Raw genomic sequence first — 25,754 nt, 5'->3', positions numbered from 1 at the left:
AATCCTTAAATTCTTACAAGTGCCCTGTCACAAAAATAGCTAGGAAGCACCTCTAAATGTGTGATCTCCTTACAGACCAGGTTAGTCCTCAGTTATATTTTCTCTAGTTTAAATGTTCTGAATTCCTTCAACAAAGACTCCACTTAACGTTCTGCAGAGTATCCCAACTTCCTCTATCCCATTTTCTTTTAAAGATAACCTTCCATATATCCCTGGCTTTCCTTCACTTTTAAAGGTTCCCAGGCACTTCGCTGCTGCCTAGAAATCCCATTATTTTCCTTAGATTTTTCTCACAGCTTCTATTTTCACTAGCGCTCTAGCTCTGTGGCTCTCCTTTGAGCCATATTACCAGTTAACCCTCCAACAATGTAGGGGGTTAGGGTGCTGACCCTCCTGCACAGTCAAAAATTCACATATTACTTTTGACTCCAGAAAAATTTAACTACTAATAGCCCACTGCTGACCAGAAGCCTTGCCAGTAACACAAAGAGTCGATTAACACATATTTTGTAAGCTATCTGTATTATATATCTATCCTTACAATAAAGTAAGCTAGAGAAAAATGTTATTAAGAAAATGATTGGAGAAAAAGATACATATATAGCACTGTACTATATTTATCAAAAAATCCAAGTGTAAGTGGACCCACACTGTTCAAACCCATGTTGTTTAAGGGTCAACTATACCTACGGATTCAAAACTGATTTTAGTATGTTAATTAGATTATAATAAATAATAAAATGAATGAATATAACCTTTAGTGTAAGCCAGGTATTTTATATGTTATCTTCTTTAATCCTTGAAACCACCCTATAAGTAGACAATATTGTTATCCTCTTGCTCTCTTCTCCTTGACATACAAGTGAAAGATGTTGCTATGAATTCGAGTGGAAACAAGTCAATTTCACCAGAAATATTTATATCTATAGTTTATTCTTTCCATTTCAAAGTATGCTTTCTAAGAAAAGGTAGACTAACAGTCAGGTAAGAGAGTCATCACTCCTTACTATAGACCAAGCCTCTTGAAGGTAGGATCTTTGTGTTATATTTATATTCTCTGGAGCTCGGTAGGATGCTTGATGCATAGGGGACACACTATAAACATTGTTTGAGTGAATAAATTAGTTGAGCACCTGTTGTATTCCAGGCATTGTACTTTAGGTGGCAAGTTGTAGTCTTTCCATTTTATAGTTTGAGAAAATTGAATCTCAAGAAGATAGAGTAAATTCCACAACATCACAAGCAGTTAAGTGGCAAAACCATCAGGTAAAGACATGTTTTACTCACTCTAAAATCCTTGTTCTTCCTGCTAACCATCATCAGAAACAGTTATTATAAATACTTCGATGAACATTTAATGAATAATCAAATTTAAATTACAAATTAGAGGGGTGCCTGGGTGGCTCAGTCGGTTGGGCGTCCGACTTAGACTCAGGTCAGGATCTCACGGTTGGTGGGTTCGAGCTCCACGTTGGGCTCTGTGCTGATAGCTCTGAGCCTGGAGCCTGCTTCAGATTCTGTGTTTCCCTCTCTCTCTGCCCCTCCCCCACTCAAGCTCTGTCTCTGTGTCTCTCAAAATAAATAAACATTAAAAAAATTTTTTTTAAATTACAAATTAGAAATTTCTTTTTCCCAATTCCTCTTTCCTGCCAAAGTAATCATGTGGCTAACCTATTGTGACAAGATAGAATTCACTTTCAAAGCATATAAGAGGGGGGGCACCTGGGTAGCTCAGTCAGTTAAGTGGTCGACTCTTGAGCTTGGCTCAGGTCATGATCTCACAGTTGGTGGGAAAGAGCCCACATTGGGCTCTGCACTGAGAGTGTGGAGTCTGCTTGGTATTCTCTTGCTCTCTCTTTCCTCCTCTCTCACACATGCTTGTGTAGGCTCTCTCTCTCTCTCTCAAAAATAAATAAACTTAAAAAAATGAAAATGAAAAAAAGAAAAAGATGCAAAAAATAAAAGCATGTAGGAGGAACCAAAAAATATTCTAATATAACTGACAAATTTATTAATACATGTTTAACACCTCTAACAGAATATAAACTACCATGTCTTTACAAAAACCTCGAATGTGCTATTGTAGATATTTTCACAATTTTTCCGTTAATAAATCTTAAGAAAACATATCTTATTATCATTACTAAACATTTCTTATGACATTTCTTGAAACACTTACATTTTTGCTACTTTGTTACTTTTAAAATTTCATAAAATTTGACCCAGCTTAATGATTTCTTTTTTCATTAGTAACAGACACTTTCATGTTTATTTCTCTCATTAATTTCAAATTATCCATAACTGGTATTTTCAAAGCACTGATTTTAACTTATTTAATTATAATTTTTCATTTTTACATTTAAAAAAATATGAACTGCTTTTTGAATTTTGTTAGAATGAATGTATTTATATATCTTAGTGTACATATTACATACACTGCAACCTACATATTGTCTTTTCAAGTCACTATCTTCATGTTTTTAGAATATACAACTATATTTAATGTTAAACAATATCAATTTTAGCATTTTCATAATTTATTTTTACAAAAGTTTACTATTAAAAAATAATTTTACCATTATTTGTAAACTTCAAACAACTAAGAGGAAGAGCAAAAGTTTTCATTTCAATCATAATATTTTGTATTAAATGATACAAGTCATTGTGGAAGCATACTAGTAAATAGAAAAAAATATCAAACATTTTATCTTCCAAGCTGAAATCTTCCGTTATGTTTACATAAATTCTTTGGAAATGTAGCTTATTCAATTTTTTTTACATTGGTGACTTAACATTAGAATGTTATATTATTATATATAATACATACATATATACCTGAATGTGCTTAAGCCACACATTGTCTTTATAATTATGCAAAATTGGCATCATATTTCTGAGCTCAGGGAAGAGGGCTTAATCACAACAGAAACAAGGCAGCACTTGTCACATCACATCACCATGAAACAAATTTTATATTAAGGCAGAAGCTGCTAGTTGCAACGTTATCATCTATGGACTTACCTGGTATTCTGACCTCTTGACTAACAAAAAACCTTCAAAGTACAAAGGTAGAGCAGTAATCTTTAACCTTTCTTGGAAGATCCTGCGAGGAGCTGGTTTTGGGGGCTTCTTATCCATCATACCCTCTTGGTGTGTGGTTTGATTTCAACTATATCCAGTCTCAAACAAAATGAGATCTCCTTTGTGTGAGAGGAAAAAGCAACTGTTCAAAGAGGAAGTCCCAACTCGATATTTAACCACCAACAGTACACACATACACACACACACACACACACACACACACACACACACACACTTTTTTTCCTTTACTTTTTGTGAGGTGAGAAAGAACAGGCATAGACCAACTTTGAAAGGGTGATCTCTATGCAAATTTAGAATTACTGAGGATTACAGTAGCAAAATAAATAGAAGATTAATATCACCAGGGGATGAAAAGAACCGATGTGGAGGATATAAACTTTGGAGGAGTCATCAAGGTCACATTTGTTTTCTTCCACCTTCTTTTATTTATTGCTTTCCATCTTTACCCCCACAAGATATGACTTGAATTAACTTGACTCCATTAAAAATTACTTTATAGGATAATTTTATTAGTACTATTTCTGTTGTAAATCTTTTAAGACTGAGCTTTGCTTACATTTTATTAAAGATTGGAGTTCCTTATCCCATGCCTATTTTGATGATCCACTAAATATAAACCACATGGCAACATGGGATTTTTTTACTTTTCTGTCAGTAAGAATTTTGAGTTCATGGGTTACCAGTTGGCAAAATATATCTGGCAGAGAAAGCTGTAATACTTCAAACTTTTATTTTGTTCTTTTATGCTTTCTGAGCTGTGGATCACTGATGCGAAGATGCATAGATGGGGTCTCTACGGTTATCTAGTAAAATTTAGAAAGCTACATTGGGGCCCAAATGCATTCAGTAGTTGTACGTGGGAAACGGTCCTTTAGAGACTGGATTTGGCCGAGAACTGTGCAAGGAATGATGGGGGAAGGAAACACTGGAAGGAATCATGGTATGTTTTGCAGGGATCCTGAGAAGTTCCACCATTTCTTATTTCATCCTCTGTATTTCAGAATTACTATGGATTTAGTATAGCCACGGCCTGAGCATTCTCCCCAGTGAGACCAGCTGATTCTTAGAAATCAAAATAAGGTAGGACTCTCGAGTCTGATCCTCCTTTCCTAATGGAGACATCACATGGTTTTCCCCACCAGTATGGGTTCCATTGGATCTGCAGCTGTAGATATGTTCAGCCAAATTGTCTACAAAGTGAGGTACAGCAATATAGACTAATTATCAGTTAACCAGAGGAAAGTGTTTAATTAATCATCCAAAATAAAAACAGTTTGAGACAGATATTCGGAGTTGAAGATTCAAAATCACTCCCTTGCTTATATATATCTTTTTACGTTTATTTATTCATTTTTTTTTTTATTTTGAGAGAGAGAGAGAGAGAGAGAGAGAGAGAGATAGCATGAGCAGGGGAGGAGCAGAGAGAGAGGGAGAGAGAGAGAATCCCAAGCAGGATTCTCTGAGCTAAAATCAAGAGTTGGATGCTTAACCTACTGAGCTACCCAGGCGTCTCTCCTCTGCTTTTATATTAAGTCGAGACCTCCTTCCTATTATTACTCAAAACTTCCAGTGATAAAATACAAGTCCTGCTTTTTTTTTTTTTTTTTTTGAGGTAAAACCACACTACTTTTCAGTTTCAGTATAATCGGAAAATGAATGACAAGGGAAAACCTCCTGATTTGTTAAGTGACCTAATCCACCTTTTTGGCAACTGGTAGCTGGTGTAACACAGGCAGGAAATGAAAGGAGAGATGAGAACAGAAAATGGAAAGAAGGGGAGGGAGATAGGATGCTGTGAAACAGCCATGGTTGGAATATGAGAAAAGTAGTCACTGGCATTGTGGCCAGGGAGAAAAGAATGCTTCTAGAAAAATGTAAGCATAGGAATATTTCTGAGGAATAATCATCTTTCTATGTCTTTCTTACCTACCTTATGAAAAAAATACGCAAAATTAAAGAAAAACCAGCTTATCAGCCTCTGGACGTTGCTTTGGTTTGCTGATTTGCAAGTCACATTAATTGTTAATATACCAATGTTCAAATGATGTCTCCCTAAAAAAAAAAAAACAAAAAAAAACAACAACTACGAGATGCAAACATCCTGAAACGTTATTAGCCAGTTAGACCTGCTCACAGTTTCCAACTGCATCATGACAATGGAAATCCTCTTATAGATATCTCAAATTTTAGGTGGTGAATAATGAGTAGCCAGTTTTGCTACTCACCAGCTGAGCCCTTGAGCAAACCGTTTAACTTATCTAGGATCACAACTTCCTCCCTCGTCTCAAGAGCTACACTAGGTTCCTCAGAAGTCTCCTACTTTTCACACTTTTTCTTCTCTAATTCATTTAAAATGACATCTAATCAAGTCACTCCCCAGCTTAAAACATTTTGATAGATTCTCATTGCTTTTGAGCACTCTTTCATTTTTTTTCAGTCAACACTAAATATTGAGCACCAATAATGTGCTCACACATAGAATACAAGATCCTTCATAACAGGGCCCTTAAATTGAAACTCCTTAAAAAAAATCTCTCTCCTCTAATAACTTTGGTTAATCCCAATAGGCTCGATACCTCATGGTCTTTCGCATCTCCTCATACCTTTCGAACTACTGTATATCTTGTTTGGGTGCCCTTTGTTCTTCTTAAAATGACAACTTCCTGCCTACCCTTCAAGACCTCAGTTGAATATATCCTTGTCTGTGAAGATTTCCTGATTTCCTGAAGCCTTCCCCATCTCCAAGGAGAAATTTTATTGCTTTCACCCTGCATTTCACAGCATCTTACAGATATTTTATTACAGTATTTGGCCTACTGTATATTAGTTATTAGTATACATTCTGTATCAACAGGAAACTAAGTTTTTCAAATACAGGGATTGTGTTGAAGTTGATAGGTAGTAGATTGCAGTAACCATTGATTAAATGACTAACTTCCAGCTGGAAAATACAGTTCTAATTTGGGAGCTCTTAGCCTCTGCTGTGACAGAAGCTTCTTTTTTTCTGATATGTGTGACCATTGGTTGACGCAGGGTTCTTTTGTTGCTGTGTAGAACAATCACGTTACTGTCAAACTGCTGGACATAGCCATCATCAGCTCTATGAACAGGAGTTTGTTATACATTAGATACATGGCTACAAATTAAACAGTTTTGAATGAAGTATAAGATTAACTCATATAAAATCAAAATCTCAGTGCTCTTTTGAGTCATCCATGTTATAATGCAATTCAAATGAATACACATTTTTATGACAGTTAAGCCTCTCTAAAGTACTTTACTATCCACTTATTAGAAATGATTCAATCAATCACTCTGTATTAGAGCCTCCAACCTGTCTCCTGTATTTCCCAATTTCTGATCTTTGTTTCACATGTTTATTGATGGTTTATTGCCATTTCAATCACAACTCATTGTAGTAAATTTTGAAGATGTTTGAATACATTTATGTTTACCATCCATAACTGAAGAATACAGCTTTAATTTTAATGACTGTGGCTTACTTTGTGGCATAATGAGTCATAATTACTCAAAAAAAAATTCTACTAGGTGTTTTGGGACAGAAAAAAAAAAGGCAAGGAATCACTGTTGTAGAAGTGATATTCATAGCTCTGTCAGAGTGGTCTAATTTGCTGACATGATTTTTAGTACAAAGAGTTGCATCTAGGATGATAAAAAGTCTTTCTAGTTAAATGTTCTCACTATTTTTTAGTGTAGGGTATTATTTATATTAGCGAGAAATGTTTCTTGTATGTCACAGATACAGGTTTCTAAATGAGATAAATCATTGCATAATAGTAGCTGTAATAGAAACTGAAAATTCCAGATAGGGTGATAGTTTGGGTGGTAGAGCAATAGTGAATTTAGTTTTAGCCATATCAAGCTCAATACAAAGAGAGGTTAGGTCTACATTTTTCTTCCTCTTTGCTTCATTTAAAACCCACTAAAAAACCCAAAAAACAAAAAAAAACCAAAAAACCCCACTACTGCTGCTTTCTGGGATAAGGTAGGTTAGTGCTCAGTATCCATTCCAGCCCCTTCCAGTATGCCATTATTATTATTTTTTAATGTTTATTTTTGAGAAAGAGAGAGAGAGAAAAAGAAAGTGTGCACACATGTGCATGGGGGAGGGGCAGACAGAGAGGGAGACAGAATCTGAAGCAGAAGAGAATCTGAATATGTCAGCACAAAACCCAACATGGGGCTCAGGCCCACGAACTGGGGAACCGTGAGATCATGACCTGAGCTGGGTCGGATGCTCAACCTACTGAGCCACCCAGGCACTCCCGTATGCCATTCTTTACTGCAGAGGCTGAAAAGCTAAAAGCTACATATCCAGACCTTTTTTTTGGAGCTGGAGTTGGGTAGCAAGGTAGATGGAAACAGAATTTATTCTTGATTTGCTGTTCCCCTAGGCTGAAGCATGGTCTATAGGCTTCTAATTTTTTGTGTGGCAATACTATCAGAAGTCTCAGTAGTTGATCACTAGTTTCATGGGTGGTGATAGTTAGTCAAAGCATGGAACGTCAATTTTCTGGTACCTGTCACGGTGAATATGATGTGTTTCTGGAGCCAGCAGCAACAAGGAGGCTTCCTGCTCATGGAGACTTCTTATTCGTTGTGGCTTCCTAGACATGGAACTTTTGTAACAGAAGTGACTTCCTGATTGTGCAGTGTCAGTATGGTTCTGGAGATTCCAGCACCAGCATTAGCTTCTCAGCTTTTCAGTTTGCTTCCTGATTATACATACAACAGCTGGCTCTTGGTGTTCAGTTCTGCAGTGTATCTTTAGGAATCATTCCTGAAAGCCCTGAATATGTTATTTCTCCTTCCATCCCAACAATTCTGTAAACCAATAATGCATTCTAGTAGATCCCGTTTTTGCCTAAAGTAGCTATTATGAGTTCTATTCTATAGAAGTGACCCCTGATCAATATAGTTCTGCACTGTCTACAGGAAGAAGTGAGAATTTATGCTAACATTGAAGGTGTTCGTAATCTAGTTCATTTTGCAAACATGAACACTCTACAATATCTGACAGATTTTCTGTCAATAGCACAGCATTTCCTTTTTTAAAATATTTTTTTAATGTTTATTTTTATTTTTAATGTTTTTAAATTTATTTTTGAGAGAGAGAGAGAGAGAGAGAGAGAGAGAGAGCAAGCAGGGGAGGGGCAGAGAGTGAGGGAGACACAGAAACCAAAGCAGGTTCCAGATTCCGAGCTGTCAGCAGAGCCCAGCACAGAGCCCAATGCAGGGCCCTAAGCCACAAACCATGAGATCATGACCTCAGCTGAAGTCGGATGCTCAACCAACTCAGCCACCCAGGTGCCCCTATTTATTTATAAAATAATAATTTTTTTTGAGAGATAAAGCACATGTGGGGGAGGGGCTGAGAAAGAGGGAAAGAGAATCCCAGTGCTGCCCAGTCTGGTTAGAACCAGACATGGGAATCAAACACACGAACTGAGATTATGACCTTTTTGCTTTGTGTCTTTGTTTGCAGTTTATTTTCCTACTTCTTTCACCCTTTCCCACTGTTAGGTATGGCCTACAAGCTATAGTTTGGGCACTTGATTGTTTATGAATTTCTATAGGTGCTTAAATTTACAAACATCTCGTATAGCATGCTTTATAAATACTTAAAATATTTTCTTAATTTTTCCTAATAAATGGAAAATTTACTTATATAAGTTCTAGAAAAAACAAGTCTTCAGGCATAAATTAAAAAAATGAAAATTACATGCTCGTCCACCATCTACCATTAGCACGGTTTGGATGGGTACCATCACCTTTTTGGCACTTTTTCTCTATTTGTGTATATTTACATAATCAGATAAGTACATGATATTTGATAAACTACATTTTTTCATATAACTTGTCTGGAGCATATATCTGTGTCAATAACTACTAATGTTTATTATTTAAATTTTTGCCTAGTACCACTAAAGTAATTTAAGTCTTTGCAAGGTTAAATTATAATGCAGAAAGTATTAAACTTTTGAAAATCTAATTGTACTTTTTGAAAATTTATTTTTTTTAATGTTTGTTTTATTTTTGACAGAGAAAGAGAGAGAGAGAGCACGCAGGGGAGGGCAGCAAGAGAGGAAGATGCAGAGGACCTGAGGTAGGCTCTGTGCTGAGCTGGAGAGCCCGATGTGGGGCTTGAACTCATGAGCTGTGAGTTCATGACCTGACCCAAAGTTGGACGCTTAATGGACTGAGTCACCCAAGAGCCCCTATTTCTTTCTTTAAAAAAATTTTTTTTTAAATGTTTATTTATTTGTGAGAGAGAGAGAGAGAGGCAGACTGCGAACAGGGGAGGGGCAGAGAGAGAGATGGAGACACAGAATCTGAAGCAGGCTCCAGGCTCTGAGCTGTTAGCACAGAGCCGGTCGTGGGGCTTGAACTCATAAACTGTGAGATTATGACCTAAGCCAAAGTCTGATGCTTAACCGACTGAGCCACTGAGGCACCCCTAAATGTGTTTTAAATGACAAAAGCTAATTTTTCAGAATTATGCTGACTAGAAGTAAACTACAGTCTACAGAATGGAGATCCAGAGAATAGTGTATTTGTTGTGTTCTTTTTATTAAAAAAAATTTTTTTATAAGGAAACTCTACCAGCAGTGTGGGGTTCAAACTCAGAACTCTGAGATCAAGAGTCACATGCTCTACCTACTGACTCAGTCGCCCCTGTTGTGTTCTTGGGAAGAGAAACAATGTATGTATATATATATATATATATATATATATATATATATATAATAGAATTCAACAGCAACTATGAATCAAACACTTGGCACAGAGGTAACTGTAAAGATTTTTATGTAGCACTCAATTAAGAACTCATGGGGACTTTTAACCCATTGTATAAAATTGTTTTCGTGAACGTTGCTGCCACCTACCTGCATACTGCAAACACACTTTATAATTTGGCAATTAGAGTCTTAGAAGAGCCAATTTAGTAGAGAAAAGCCTACTTAAAGTGAGTGTACTTAACACATGGAACAACATTTGACAGTAAAGAATTTTAAAAATTTAAATGTTATATTAAAAAATAAACTCCAAAATTATATAAATAAGTTTATTTCACTTTAGCAAATTAAGTTATAATTGAAATGTTTATAATTTTTACAAATTGATTTTTGGAGTGTAATTTTTTCTGACAAAATTATCCTATAGTAAATTGCTAATATTTTCACTTTTGACTTTTGTGTGAGGAATAAGCTTAGGAATCCCCCGGGCTTGCCAATGGGTTAACAAGGCAATAAAGAAGTACAAAGCCATAGGATGCTAACACCTGAGTTTGGGTAAACAAACAAGGCAACCAAGAATAGGGAGGTACAAAGGCACCCAGTACATCGGTATATGAAAAAAACAAGATTAGATATGCAGGGCGGAAGCACCCCCAACTTAGTGCTATAGCAGAAAGCTGCTTTCACAGGAAGGAAGGACCAAGTTAGGTAAACAGGTAAATTGGGCTATAGACCACTGCGCTGGAGATGAGGCAGCCCAGAGCAGAGATGATTATTAAAAAAAAGGTGCCTTGTTAACCCTGAGGTCACGTGTCCTATCTGTCTCCTCCCCTAGACTAGCTAAGATAAACAGAGGTGGTGCCTCATGTCTCCTGTAAACAACTTTCTGCCCGACTGCCGGCATCAGGATTTTTCTTTGTATTAACCCAAACCCCTAACCCTGAATATCTTCAAGACCTCCTTTCCCTCATGTTCATAAGTTAATGTTCACAGATTTATTGTCTCTTTGTGCACGTCCATCACCATGTTTGTAAGCCTTCTGATCCTAAAAAAAAACGGGGCAAGGACCCTTATTTGGGTCTCTTGTCTTTTCCCGGACATTAGCCATCTCTCATTTTTCATCCTGCATCCTGCTCTTTTGCTGGCCAAAAGAGAGCTTTAGACTTAGAGTCTATGACACTTTGGCATAATAATTTTTTTGCAAAAATTTTGAGAACTTCAGTAATTTTATTAATGCCACTTTGCCCTATCATTTTAGTATGAAAAGTTTCCAACAAACAGAGAAGCTGAAAGAGCAGTATTTTTATTTTTTAAAGTTTATTTATTTATTTTGTATGTGTGTTTGTGTGCGTGTGTGTGTGTGTGTGAGAGAGAGAGAGAGAGAGAGAGAGAGACAGAGAGAGAGAGAGAAAATGCAAGTGGGGCAGGGGTAATAGAGAGAGGGAGAGAGAATCCCAAGCAGGTTCTGCACTGTCAGCATGCAGCCCGATGTTGGGCTCAAACTCATGAACCATGAGATCATGACCTGAGCCGAAATTGGACACTTAATGGACTGAGCCACCTAGGCATCCCTGAAAGAGCAGTATTAATAAACACCTACACATCTACCATGTAGTTCCAATAATTGTTAGCGTTTTGCCAGATTTGCTGTAACTATATCTTTTTTTTTAACTGAACCATTTCAAAGTACTTACAAACATCACATTTTACCCCTTAATACTTCATATGTATATCCTTATCCTAAAAGAATAGGACATTTTCTTACATCAACACAGTAGCATTATAATATCTAAGAAAATTTTACATTTCCCTGTCATTTAATAATTACTACTTTAGTTTTCCATTGCTTAATGCTCTTTATGGCTTCGTTTTGAATCACAGTCTGACCCTAATTCCCACACTGCATTTGGTTATCTCTCTCTCTCTCTATTGGTCTGATCCCCTGTGCTTGCACAGATGAATCAGAAGTGCCAGAGGTGGGGTGGCTCAGTTGGTTGAGCATGAGATTTAGGCCATGATTTCACAGTTCATGGGTCAGCGTGAAGCGCGCTTTGGAACCTCTGTCCCCCTGTCTCTTTGTACCTCCCCTCACAAGCTCGCGTGCTCTTTTTCAAAAATAAGTGAACATTTAGAAGAAGAAGAAGAAGAAGAAGAAGAAGAAGAAGAAGAAGAAGAAGAAGAAGGAGGAGGAAAGGGAAAAACAAAGTGCCAGAGCTGACCTCAGCTTCATTATAATGTTAAAATCCCTTCTGAATATTTATCCCAAGGCCTAATAAAAAGAGCCTGCTTTCCCCTCATTGGAGAGACACTGTTTTGGAAATTATTCCCTGTGATCTCCTTGTTTGTACAAATAGTTGACCTTGTGAGGCAACTCCACCTGGTGTAGTCTGCCTGTAAGTCACCAAGGAGTGGGTCCACTTTGGTTTGGTAACACTCTCTAACATTAATTTTTCAAGTCCAGTTCATTGACGTATAATATATAGCAAAAGTCATCCTTTCTTTAGGAGCACAGTTCTGAGAGTTTTGACAAAAACATAAGAGTATTATATTGAAGACATAGACTATTTCCAGCATCATAAAATGTTCCCTCCTTGGCCTTTGTTGTCAGCATCTTCTACCCCCAACTTCATCTGCTGGCAACTATTGGTTTCATTTCTATGTGTATAATTTCATCAAGTTATATTTATGTAATCATACAGCAGGTTGCCTTTGATGTCTGGCTTCTCTTACCTAGCTTTTAAGATTCATCTAAGTTGTTGCATGTATCAGTAGTTTGTTTTTATTGCTGAGGAATATTCTGTCACATGAACTACACTTTATAAATATGTACATATTACATTTACATGTACATAAATTACATTTAATATGTAAATGGTGGACATATTACCAGTTTGAGTTTATTATAAATAAGGAACAATTTAAATTTTAATAGGAATTGTGTTACAATTCCTAGAGCAAGTTCATTTAGAGTGTAATTTTTAAGGTCTAAAATATTCTTTAAACTAGTTTTAACCAATTTTAAACTATCTGCATAAAATCCTAAGCAACTAAAAGTTTCTAGTACCCTCTTAAGTTCAGCTTCTGTAAACTTTATTTCCCATATACACATCGCATACACATAATTCCATAGACTGATACACACACACACACACACACACACACACACACACTCCTCACCTAGGTTATGTAGCTGTGATGGAAAACTTCAAGATTTATCCAGTTACCATGGAAGTTCATAAAGAGAGGTCTGAATGTATTTGGGGGGGGGTGCGCAGGGGGCCTATAATGACAGATCTAGGTTTTATAAACATTAGTCCATCAACTAGCAATCCTATTTTAGGATGCCAAAACCATTGTGGGGCTATAAATAGTAGGACAGATGCAGAGGGAACTGAAAAGTTTGCTTGGGGATGGTGGAGTTTCCATAACTTTTGGTTTTCATAAAATGTTGCTCCATTTTCTCTGTAGTTATTACCAACACCCTTTGTGCCCTGCATTCGATACCAGCATGTCACTGCATTTCAAGTTTCACAAAATACCTCTGAGAGTTAGTTTCCAGTGGAAACAGGGAATATCATTTTATATGTGGAAATTTACATTGGTGATTGTGCTTGGTAAAATTTCTCACTGAGAAATAAAGAGTGTAGTGATTAAGTGCTCAGTTCTGGAATCAGAATACCAGGGTTCACCCCCAGTTCTGCCATTTAATGGTAGTGTGATTATGGGGCAGTTAGTTACTTAAACACTATCCCACTTCTGTTGTCTGTAAGATGGGGATACTAGCTGTCTTCTTTTAACAGGAATGTTTTAAGAATAAAATAAGTTAGTGCATGGAGAGCATTTAGAAAAAAAAAACAGTATATGGTGTGTATGGAATAAATGATAGTTTTTTTATTATAATGTATTCCAAATATGACATCATATTATATAATGTAGTCTGATTGGCAAAACCCTATAATAAAACCAATCGTTATTTATTGAATTCTTACTATGTTCCAGGCATTTCACCTAGATATTAAAATGAATTAACCCAATATCTCAGCAACTTTAATATTATTCCCATTTTACAGACAAGGGACTTGAGAAACAGATAGTTTAATCAACTTACCCATTATAACAGAATTCTTGGGAGTAGAATGGAACCCAGTCTGATTGTAGAGTTAATATATAGTACCTCTTCCCTACCAAAAATAAACAAACCATAGGTGATAACATTTGTTAAATCATTACATGTTTTAAAAGTTTATTAGTTCAACTCTTGATTAATGAATTTATTCAATAAGTAATGTATTTTATGATTAAAATTCCTGTGCAAATTTTTATTAAATCACAAAAATAGAACACAAGTTTCATAGCATCATAAAATGGTCAAGTCTTCAGAGCATTTATAAGCTCTCCTATTATATAATTATATAAATAAGGAAACACCCGGAATAGTGCCACAATTTTATTCTAGATGATACAGCTAGTCGCTGAGTATATTTCAAGACTACTGATTTAGGTCTCCTTTCAGGACATTATACTTAAATGACATATATTTACCTAAGTCACTTTGTTGGCAATGCTTCATGAAAATATTACCCACATATTTGAAAGAAGAATACATCGTTATCATCATCAACGTTACATTGTTATTTCTTTCAGAGGTGATGCATAGATGGATTCGGTGTGGAGGATGAGCCCGCACAATGAACTATTTCTTTTCAAACGATTTCTGCAATTTTTACCTTTATCCTTCCAAGTATTATTTTTTACTCTGTAATAGAACCGCTGACAAGTTTTACACCCGGCTCAAGAATAAAGGCTGTTCTCGAGACGGCGCCTGCTCAGAGCAGCTTTACGGAAATCCCCAGCTTTACGTTCAATCCTCCAATTGCCTAGCCAGCAAAAGAGGAGAAAACAGTTAGAGAAAGGGAGGGCGGGGCTATGGGAAAGATGGGGCGGGGCTGCGGCGGGCCCTGCGAGGGGCGGGACTGTTGGAGTGTCCAATGTGAGGGCGGGCCTTTAACGGCTTTCTGTACGGTTGAGCGGTTCGTTTTGCGCATGTGCAGACCGTTTCAAACCGCGGAGACCGCTGGGTGCTCCGGAAGGGCCGAGCCAATGGGTGAAGAGCGTCGGTAGCGCGCTTACTAGCTCGCAGTTCCTTCAGTTTTGCCACCTCCCACCTCAGGGGCGCTCCTGGGGTGCCGCCTAACTGCTCTTCCCGCGACTCTGTCTGTGCCGGGCTTCTTCGAGTCACGGCCCGCGAGGGCTTGCGTGCCAGACCCCCGGCGCGGGTGGGGCCGGGTCGGAAAATGGCTGCGACGGGTCTGGTAAGTGCAGGCTCCTGCCGCTTCTGCGTATGGGAGCTCGGCCGCCCCTGGCACCTGCGCTCGGGGCGGGAGAGAATGAAATGTTTTACTGTGGCTTCTTGGAGATTTCAGTGGAAAAGCCCGCCAAGTTTTTGAGATCAGAGCTGATCGTGTGCTGATAGCCAGGAGTTAACTTCCTTGTATTGTTTCCCCACAGGTTTTAGTTTTGGTTGTGATGGCATCTGTCTCTTCAGAGAATCTTGTGATTGCTACTGTTTTGGTCTAACTCTGGTTTCTAGTCCTCCAAATAATTTTCTGTCTATAGAAGTTTTGAAACGCCTAAAAAGTGTGGACTTGCTGGTCTGCAGAAGCATATTATTTGTGGAGTGCTTGTTACTGGTAAAGTTTTCTGAAAGGCAGGTGTTAGTTAAAAAGTGCTTAAGGTATGAATGCCCAAGGGGGCGGGAACTAATTTTTTGTTTCCGTGTTATTGGACTCCCTTGGTATTCAGTATTCTGTATTTCACACTTTGCTTATAGTTACTATATATTGTACAACCCATGTCGGCCCCTGCCCTAAACGTGTGTTTTCTACTTTATCTCTCTTTTTAAGAAAATCTTCACCAATAATATCCCACTTAAGTTATAAAGTAATGCTTGTTTGCATAAAGATGTGTAAAAAATACTGTAGAGCGTCCTTTTAATGTGAGCACATACATTGTTTATATTGTATAGAATTAAACAGAAATAAAGCCATTCTCATTGTAGGAAGAGGAGGGGAATAAAATTTACCTAATGCCCACGGTTCCTTTTTTTAAAGAGTTAATTTTTTTAGAGCAGTCTTGGGTTCTTAGCAAAACTAAGAGGAAGGTACAGAGACTTTCCATATACCCCCTTACTCCCACACCTGCATAGCTACCCCTGTTGTTAGGATCCCCCACCAGAATGATGTATTTATTACAGTTGATGAACCGCATTCACCCATCATTATTGCCCGAAGTCCATAATTTATACTAAGTCTGACTCTTGGTGTTGTACATTCTGTGTGTTTGGACAAAAGTCTAATGACACGTAGCCATTCTTGTATTATCGAGTGTTTTTACTACCCTACATATCCTCTGTGTTCTGCCTATTTCTCCCTCCCTCCCCACTGAACTCTGGTAACCACTGATCTTTTTACCGTCGCGATAGTTTTGCTTTTTTCCAGAATGTCATATAGTTGAAATCATACATACATAGCCTTTTCAGATTGACTTGTTTCATTTAGAATGACGCGTTTAAGATATTCATGTCTTTTCATGGCTTGGTAGTTCATTTCTTTTTGGTGCTCAATGATATGCTATCGTCTGGATGTACCACACTTTATCCATTTACCTAGTGAAGGACATCTTGTTGCTTTCAAGTTTTGGCAGTTATAAAATTGCCATAAACATCTGTGCAGATTGTTGTGTGGACATAAGTTTTCAACTCCTTTGGGTAAATAACAAGCAATATGATTGCTAAGTCATGGTGAGAGTCTGTTTACTTTTGTAAAAACCACCAAATCTGCCTTCCAAAATGACTGTACCATTTATATTAAAAAATAAATGAGAGTTGGGGCACCTGGGTGGCTCGGTTAATCACCTGACTTCAGCTCAGGTCATGATCTCACAGTCTGTGAGTTCAAGCCCCGCATCGGGCTCTGTGCTGACAGCTTGGAGCCTGGAGCCTGCTTCGGACATGTGTCTCCCTCTCTCTCTGCCTCTCCCCTGCTTATGCTCTTTCTCTCTCGCTCTCAAAAATAAATAAACATTAAAATAAATAAATAAATAAATGAGAGTTTTCTGTTGTGCCATATCCTTACCAGCATTTGGCATTGTCAGTGTTCCAGATTTTGGTCATTCTAATAGGTATAGTGGTATCTCATTGTGGCTTTTAATGTGCTTTTTCCTGATGATATGTGATGTGGAGCATCTTTTCATATGCTTTTTTGCCATCTGTACATCTTATCTGAGGTATAAGTTCTTTGGCCCATTTAGTTTTTAATTGGGTTGTTTATTTTCTTATTGTTGAGTTTTAAACATTCCTTGCATATTTTGGATAATAGTCCTTTTCAGATGTACCTTTTGCAGATATTTTTTTCTAGCCTGTAGCTTTTCCGCTCATTCTCATTTTTGTTTGTTTGTTTGTTTGTTTGTTTTAAACCATATATTTTAGTTGGGTCAAATGGCAAGAATTCATTCTTTTTCGTTGCTGAGTAGTATTCCATTGTGTATATATACCACATCTTCTTTATCCATTCATCAGTCAATGGACATTTGGGCTCTTTCCATAATTTGGCTATTGTTGAAAACACTGCTATAAACATTGAGGTGCAGGTGCCCCTTCGAATCAGCACTCCTGCATCCTTTGGATAAATTTCTAGTAGTGCAATTTCTGGGTTGTAGGGTAGTTCTATTTTTAATATTTTGAGAAATCTCGTACTGTTTTCCAGAGTGGCTGTGCCGGTTTGCATTTCCACCAACGATGCAAAAGGGTTCCCATTTCTCCACATCCTCACCAACATCTGTTGTTTGCTGAGTAGTTAATTTTAGCCACTCTGACCGGTGTAAGGTGGTATCTAAATGTCGTTTTAATTTGTATTTCCCCAGTAATGAGTGGTGTTGAGCATCTTTTCATGTGTCTGTTAGCCATTTGGATGTCTTTGGAAAAGTGTCTATTCCTGTCTTCTGCCCATTTCTTCACTGGATTATTTGTTTTTTGGGTATTGAGTTTGGTGAATTCTTCATACATTTTGGATACGAACACTTTATCAGATACACCATTTGCAAATATCTTTTCCCATTCCATTGTTTGCCTTTTAGTTTTGTTGATTGTTTCCTTTACTGTGCAGAAGCTTTTTATCTTGATGAGGTCTCAATGGTTCATTTTTGTTTTTATTTCCCTTGTCTTCAGAGACATGTCAAGTCAGATGTTGCTGCAGCCGAGGTCAAAGAGGTTGCTGCCTGTTTTCTCCTGTAGCATTTTGATGGTTTCCTTTTTCATTAGTTTTTTCATCCATTTTGAATTTATTTTTGTGTATGGTGTAAAGAAAGTGGTCCAGTTTCATTCTTCTGCATGTTGCTGTCCAGTTCTCCCAGCACCATTTGCTAAAAGAGACTTTTTCTCCATTAGGCAATCATGTTTTTAATTATTAAGAATTTTTCTTGGTCTTAATTTAGTTGTTTAGTGTTTATAGTATATCACTTTTGTTTTATGAGTCCAGTATTGCAAATCTCTCTTGAAGGTACTAATTGGATTTTTGTTTTTGTTTTTTTCAAGTTTTTTCTTTCTCTCTCTCTCTCTCTCTTTTTTATTTTTTTTTTAAATAGAAGCCTAGTTGACACTCAGTGTTACATTAGTTTTAGGTGTACAACATAATAATTCAACAAGTGTGTATGTTGGGTTATGCTCTTCTTTCTCATTCTTGGTATCAGTTTTCTCTTGGCCCTTTTTCTTCTCCATTTTTAAAATTTATATCTTGATATTCATGTTTTGTTTTAGAGACCTCTGAGTGTCTCCTGATCCACAGATGCTGGTGATATTTAAGACAGACAATAGAATACAGTTTTTTAAACTTGTGTTTATAGGGATAGGGGATGTGGGAGTCTGTTACTCTGTTAATTCCCTTTCTCACTCTTAGCCTCCTCATATTTTGAGTTTTGTAGTTCTGCATTGTTATGGTTTTCTCCTGGGCAGATCAGCTTTACTCCTCACCAAAGACTGGATCCTCTGAACTAACTTTTGTCTGCTACTGCTTTTATTCTGTTTTATCAATTAACATACTTCATTTATTTTCCATCTTCTACAAATTTCTTAAATTTGTTAACAGATGGTCCTCTCTTCATTGTCTTTTTCATTGGTCTATGCCATTGTAGCCCTTAACTATTATTTTAGAGGAATCTTCCTGCAAGGAAAGGAGATAAGTAGATACTGCTTATCAACCAGCCTGAATTATTGGAAGCCCAGATAGTTGTGGTTTTGATGATGGGAAAGGTATGGGAGTAAGGGGAGGAAGATGGAATGATTCCCAGGGTGAACAAATTAGTATAAGCAAAGATTTTGAAACAGTAGATATGAGGCAAGTTCTCCTTCACTTGATCCAGAAGAATTCCTCTTTATGGTACTGTAATAGACAATAAGCAAAACTTGCTGAATGAACAAATGAAGAACTTAACTTTTCACCAGTTTGATGATTTACTTTTCTTTCAGGATCATCTCAAAAATGACTACAGAAGAAGATTTTGCCGACCGTCCAGGTGAGTTACATATTTAACTTTTAAGGTCATTTTTATTTCCATTTTTAGGAAGTGATTTTTAAAAGAAGAAGGGAGAAATTACTTCTGTCTAACATGATTTCTGTGCCCACTGATTAAGTATAGTCATCTTAGTGATTTTATACTAACAGAGAAATATTAACGCAAGCAGTGTAATGACTACTTAATGGCAGTGAGAAAAGAAATTCACCTGATAAATTATGGATCAGGAACAGGTAGTCTCAGTTATAAGTGACAGCCATGGGGAAAGCAGTCTATAGAATGGATTGAATGGTAATATTACAAAGATAGAGCTCATTTGGTAGGGCTAAAAGAAAATGTGCGTATAGATTATAAAAAGAAATAAAAAGTATCTTTGTGGTGTGGAACTGTTCAGTATCTTGACTGTGGTGGTGATACCTGAACCTATAGATGTGATAAATGGCACAGAATTAAATAGGAACAGAAACACACAAATGAGTACAGTTGACCCTTGAACAACTCAGGGGTGAGGGTTGCTGACCCCTGCACAGTTGAAAATCCTCGTACAACTTTTGACTCCCCCAAAACTTGCTACTAAAAGCCTACTGTTGCCTAGAAGCCTTACCAATAACATAAAATAATACAATAATACAATTAATAAAGCAGAGAATAGAAAATGTTATTAAGAAAATCACAAGAGAAAATACTTTTACAGTACTGTATTTATTGATACATTTTATTAATATATCATCTCTCTCATTATCTACATCATCTGTCATTACCTACATCGATATAGTTATATGATACAAAACACTGTAGATGTTATACATATTACTAACACTAGACATCAAATATGAAAAAGTGATGTGGAAAAGAAATTCACATTTTCATATTTATAGGTATAACGTACTGATAATGAAAGCAATATGATTGCTTTATGGTAGTCTAGTGTAATCGATACGATTGTTTCGTGGTAGCCTAGTCTGTACACTAATGAATGAATCATTATAAAATTTTTATGGCATATGGTATTATAGTTATATTCATAATACAGTATTAGAAACATTGTTAAGTCTTTTTAAAAAAACACCTGTGATGACAGGCGTGCTGTATGGTAATGTACTTCTTTGAAAGGAAAGTTACAAGACCGTAAGAAAATAAACAGATTATTAGTTTTATGTTAAATATCACTTACCCACTTCATTCAAGTTTTGCACATGATGTTCTACACACTGAATACTTAGACAATGATGATGATGACTTAAAAATGTCTCCTACCTGTCTTGCTGTACAGTTAACTAGATTTTCACATGAAGATACACACATAACACAGTTTATTAATGGTACGGCATGCTGATTATTTACTGTTCATTAAGTGGAAGTGGACCATCATAAAGACCTTCATCCTCATCGTCTTCACACTGAGTAGGCTGAGAAGGAGGAGAAAGGGTTGAGGTGGTCTTGCTGTTTCAGGTGTGGCAGAGGTGGAAGAGGTGGAGGAGGTAAAAGGGGAGGCAGGCACATTCAGTGAACTTTTTGCAAATACATCATAATTTCTGTCTGACTTTGCTTTTTCATTTGTCTAAAAATGTTTTTATATGGTACCAATCCTTCCACTGTTTAATTCGGTGCCTGTATGCCTGTAACTAAGGTCTATGTTATAAAAGAAGTCAAAAGCAGTCTTGAATAATGGGAACCCTCTGCCAGATTGTCTAATGTCAGTTTGTTTTCTGGCAGTGCTTCTTGTATATCTTTTTCCCCATCATCTGGTACTGTTGTGAAAGTGCTCATCTCCATAAAGTCATCTTCTGTTAATTCCTCTGGTGTGATGTCTACTAGCTCTTGAATTCCTCCACAATCTGTATCTTGAAACCCCCAAACTTTTTTGCCATATCCATAATCTCATTCATGATTTTATTTTATGTATTTATTTTAATTTTTATTTATTTATTATTTTTTTTTGAGAGACAGAGAGAGAGAGAGACAGCATGTGCACATGCTTGAGTGAGGGTGGGAGTAGAGAGGGAGAGAGAGAATCTTAAGCAGGCTCCCGCCCAGCACGGAGCCAAGGTGGGGCTCCATCTCAGACTGTGAGATCATTACCTGAGCCGAGGTCAAGAGTTGGATTTTTAACTGATTGAGCCATCCCAGTGCCCCATGTTCATGATTTTCTTGATTTGCTCTGTTGTAAATCCTGTGAAGTCATGTACAACATCTGCCTACAGTTTTTTCTAGTAGGAATTTATTGTTTCGGTCTTGATGGTGTTCACAGCCTTTTCTGTAACAGTGATATCTTCAATGCTTTAATGCTTCCAGACTTTCATAATGTTGTCTCTATTGGGTTCCTGTTCCATAGTGTTGACAGACTTTTCCCTAAAGTACCATGTGTAATGAGTCTTAAAGATCCTTTTGACCCCCGAATCTAGAGGTGTTATGTTGGGGCGGGTAGACCATTTTCACTTCTGTGTTGAACTCTTGTGGTTCTGGGTGTCCAGTGGCATTGTCCAATACGAAAAGAACTTTAAAAGACAGTCTCTTACTGTCAGGGTACTCCCTGATTTCAGGGACAAAGCATTGATAGAACCAGTCCAGAAGAAGGGTTCTCATTGTCCAGCCTTCTTGTTGTAGTATAACTAAAAATCTGGCAGCTGGTGTTTAACTTCCCCTTCAAAGCTAGGGATTAGCATCCTTATAGATAAGGTCAGTCCTGATTATAAACCTGACTGCATTTGCACAAAACAGTAGAGATTAGCCTATCCTTTCCTGTCTTAAATCATGGTGCTTGCTTCTCTTCCTTATTAATAAATGCTCTTTGTGGCATTTTTTTCTAGAATAGAACACTTTTGTCTGCATTAAAATCTGTTTAGGGAGATACCCTTTGTGAGGATCCTCAGTGATTTTCTTAATGGCATCTGGGAGCTCATCTGCTGCCTCTTTCTCGTTCAGCAAAAGTTGATTTCCTGTTTATCTTGACATTTTTTAAGTCAGATCTCTTTCTAAATTATCAAACTATCCTTTGCTGGTATTAAATTCTCCAGCTTTAGATCTTTCATCTTCCTTTTGCTTTAAGTTGTCTTGTAATGACTTCACTTTTCTCAAACCATATTAGAATCATAATCATGCCTTCTTTATAGCATCTCCTGCATCCACATAAAAGCTGTATGTTCCGTACAAGATCAAAAGGTACTTTGCAGAAAGTGCAAGGTTTTGTCCTGCTCTAGCCTACAAAGACAGCTTCATGAATTTCCCTTTCTTTTTTGGCAGTGGTCCTTATGCTGCATTTATTTATCTTGAAGTAGCAGGCACCATAGCTGCAGACCTCAATCTATGGTATATATCAAGTAATTCAACTTTTTCTTGTAGTGTCATGACATTTTTTTGTTTCTTGGGAACACCTCCAGCATCACTAGTGGTAACCTTGTTGAGTCCCTGGTGTTACTCAAGATTTATGGTATTGCACTAAACATGATGAAGAGTGGGAGAAGTATGAGAGATCACTTTTTACTGCAATACACAATTTACTGGAGAGGTGAATTGTTCACTCAGAGATGATTAGTGTTATATGGGCATTTTAAAGGGATAGTCACCAACAAGGGAGCTCACCACAATAGCAACAAGATGGGGGCTCCTGGATGGCTCAGTCAGTTAAGCGTCCAACTCTTTATTTCAGCTTGGGTCATGATCTCGGGGTTCGTGGGATTGAGCCTGTGTTCGGCTCTGCGCTGACAACACGGAACCTGCTTGGAATTCTCTCTTTCCCTCTCTCTCTGCACCTCCCCCCGCTCACATTCACTTTCTCCTCTCCTCAAAAGAAATCAATAAAGTTAAAAAAAAAATAGCAACAGGAGGTGGCTACAAAATTATTATAGTAGTGTTATAGCATGAACTATAATTAATTTTATGCAGTTATGATTTAATACTGTGTCTTTATATCTCTTGACTATAAATGGCACTGTGTACTGTGTATGTAAGTTTTGATTAATTTTAACTTCTAAGAATAGATTTGTGTGTATTTTATGGTAGTAGATGATAAAATAGACTAGTATCTACTAATATCTACATCTATTTTATGCATTGATGACATTCTTAACTTTTTGTTAAATATTTTTTATATTTCTAGGCTTTGTGGTTTGTCTGCAAGTTTTTTAATTGTTGAAGGTCTCCAAAAAATTTTCTAATATGTTTACTGAAAAAAATCTGTTTATGAGTGGACCCATGCAGTTCATAACAATTTTGTTCAAGGGTCAACTGTATATGTAGAACTGGAGAAACCTAAATAAGATTAGTGGATTGTATTGGTATCAGCATCCTGGTTGTGATTGTATAGTATAATTTTACAAAATGTTACCACTGGGGGAAACGGGATGAAGTGAACAAGGGATCTCCTTTATAACATTTCTTACAACTGCATGTGAAATTACAGTTAAAATTTTATACTGTTTCATAAGCTGCTAAGGGTAATGATACTGAATCAAAAGTGCATTTGAGAACTTGTAGGGAAGACTGTTACTTAGAGCTGTTAGGACTTGTGACTATAGAGTTTTTATTAAAGAAGTGTCTTAGTACTGATTGGATTTGTTCAAAAATGTTGATGTTCTTGTTTAGATATAAAAGTGGTCTAAGATGGCTTTAGATGTCACTGTTCATTCAAGGAGTATAATTGTTATTATACATAATGACATACTGCTTCACATACTTTTCTGGGAACTCTTGGACTCAAGTACTTGTTTTGTCCTTACATAGTAAAGGTGATATTTTTCCCATTAAGTAAAATAACATTTTATAATGAGATATGAAATTTTCAAAGTAGATGGTAACATAAATAGCAAGTGTCTTATGGAAATGATATGTGACATTTTCCCTTCATTCCTTCTTATTAGAGCACCTGACATTAATACGAAGCAAGGCCAAAACATACTGGAAATCTTACAAGATTGTTTTGAAGAAAAAAGTAAGGCTTCATTTCAAGATGGACTTGAGGGTTGGGTTGGATGAAAATTTGTGATATTCATTAATATTAAATTCAGCAAATGTATCCTAGTATTTAAATAAATATATGTAAAATGTTTTTCCAGGAATTTTGAGTACATGTGCAATCCTTTACCTTCTGTTACACTAAGGATAATACTGTCAAAAATGAGCATAATTTGTCATTTCCTTTAGGTCACACTAGAGTTCTATGGTCTAGAAGTCCATAAATAATTATCTTATGCAAGAGAAAGTATTTCATGTAATGGGAATAAATGTGCAGAATTCTTAGGATCCCTAAGAGAGAATGTTTGGTGATTCGCAGTTCATTTTAAAGAAATGGTGAATTATTGCAAAAACTTTTCTAAGTGCTTGTCAGCATCAGAAGGTATTGAAAAAGAGAATAGGCCAACCAAAGAAACAAACACAGAGAGTGGAAAAATATTTCTTCTATATAAGCTCTGAAAGAAGAGCTGGTTCATTATTTCTTCAGGAATCTTGTTTGTCTTTTTCAGTTCCTGATGTCTTCTAGGCACATTTGAATATTGAAGCGATGTTTGTATGTAATTTAAACTAATTGTGTTTAAAGAGTCAGCAAACGTCTTCACATTTCATGTAGGGCTTCTTTTAATTATAGCTCAAAGATTTTATACCATATGTCATTTAAACTTTTTTTTTTTTGCTTTTTTTAAGGTCTTACCAATGATTTTAGCACAAATTCTACAAAATCAGTGCTTTATTCAACACCTAAAATGGAAGACATTTGTATTCAGTCATCAAGCAAAGAGGTAAGTCAAAAAGGAGAGCTGATACAGCTTTAATAAGTGAAGCATTACACAATATAGTTACATCTATTTTAGTTGTTTGTAAGTCTTATTCTTAGAAGGGAATCCTATATTCCCATTGACTTTCTATAATTTGGAGGTGGTTTGTGAAAATTCTGACTTGACATTTCCTGTGTTTGAAATTGGAGGTCTGGGTTTAGAATTATAAAATTTTGGGGTGTCTGGGTGGCTCAGTCAGTTGAGCATCTAACTCTTGATTTCGGCTCAGGTCATGATCTCATGGTTTGTGGGTTTGAGCCCCGCATAGGGCTCATTGGTGTGGAGCCTGCTTGGGATTCTCTCTCTCTCCCTCTCTCTCTGTGCTCCCTCTCTCTCAGAATGAATAAAAAAAACAAAAACAGGGGCGCCTGGGTGGCTCAGTCGGTTAGGCGGCCGACTTCGGCTCAGGTCATGATCTCGCGGTCCGTGAGTTCGAGCCCCGCGTCAGGCTCTGTGCTGACAGCTCAGAGCCTGGAGCCTGTTTCAGATTCTGTGTCTCCCTCTCTCTTACCCTCCCCCGTTCATGCTCTGTCTGTCTCTGTCTCAAAAATAAATA

General features: G+C 36.9%; 2 protein-coding genes and 1 long non-coding RNA gene across 8 annotated transcripts in view; 1 reads left to right on the top strand and 2 right to left on the bottom strand.

Annotated features, from left to right (window-relative positions):
- Positions 1-6,411, bottom strand: part of STAP1 (signal transducing adaptor family member 1) — a 45,312-nt gene extending 38,901 nt beyond the window's left edge. The window contains exons 1-2 of one of the 2 annotated variants that reach the window (XM_049630554.1): positions 5,033-6,411; positions 3,022-3,200 (exon numbers count right to left, since the gene is read on the bottom strand). In XM_049630554.1, coding sequence (XP_049486511.1) covers positions 3,022-3,141 — 120 coding nt within the window. In that variant the 5' untranslated portion in view covers positions 3,142-3,200; positions 5,033-6,411. The remainder of the gene's footprint in view (positions 1-3,021; positions 3,201-5,032) is intronic. The other variant, XM_049630553.1, reaches the window with a different exon arrangement.
- A 5,779-nt stretch (positions 6,412-12,190) lies between these two features.
- LOC125922773 (uncharacterized) lies at positions 12,191-15,065 on the bottom strand. 2 transcript variants are annotated; one of them, XR_007457781.1, is made up of 4 exons: positions 14,991-15,065; positions 14,588-14,737; positions 13,969-14,041; positions 12,191-12,374 (listed from the first exon to the last, which is right to left on the bottom strand). It is a non-coding gene; the product is annotated as an uncharacterized LOC125922773 (long non-coding RNA). The 2 variants fall into 2 exon arrangements; XR_007457780.1 differs by lacking the exon at positions 14,991-15,065 and having other exon boundaries at positions 14,588-14,849.
- Positions 15,009-25,754, top strand: part of CENPC (centromere protein C) — an 81,435-nt gene continuing 70,689 nt past the window's right edge. For all 4 annotated transcript variants that reach the window (XM_049630550.1, XM_049630551.1, XM_049630549.1 and 1 more), the window contains exons 1-4: positions 15,009-15,172; positions 19,381-19,427; positions 24,287-24,357; positions 25,068-25,162. In XM_049630550.1, the coding sequence (XP_049486507.1) occupies positions 15,155-15,172; positions 19,381-19,427; positions 24,287-24,357; positions 25,068-25,162 (231 nt within the window). In that variant the 5' untranslated portion in view covers positions 15,009-15,154. The remainder of the gene's footprint in view (positions 15,173-19,380; positions 19,428-24,286; positions 24,358-25,067; positions 25,163-25,754) is intronic.

The sequence above is a fragment of the Panthera uncia genome, chromosome B1 (genome assembly GCF_023721935.1).
Source record: "Panthera uncia isolate 11264 chromosome B1, Puncia_PCG_1.0, whole genome shotgun sequence".
Taxonomy (NCBI): domain Eukaryota; kingdom Metazoa; phylum Chordata; class Mammalia; order Carnivora; family Felidae; genus Panthera; species Panthera uncia.
This window is presented reverse-complemented; position numbering and strand designations above follow the sequence as displayed.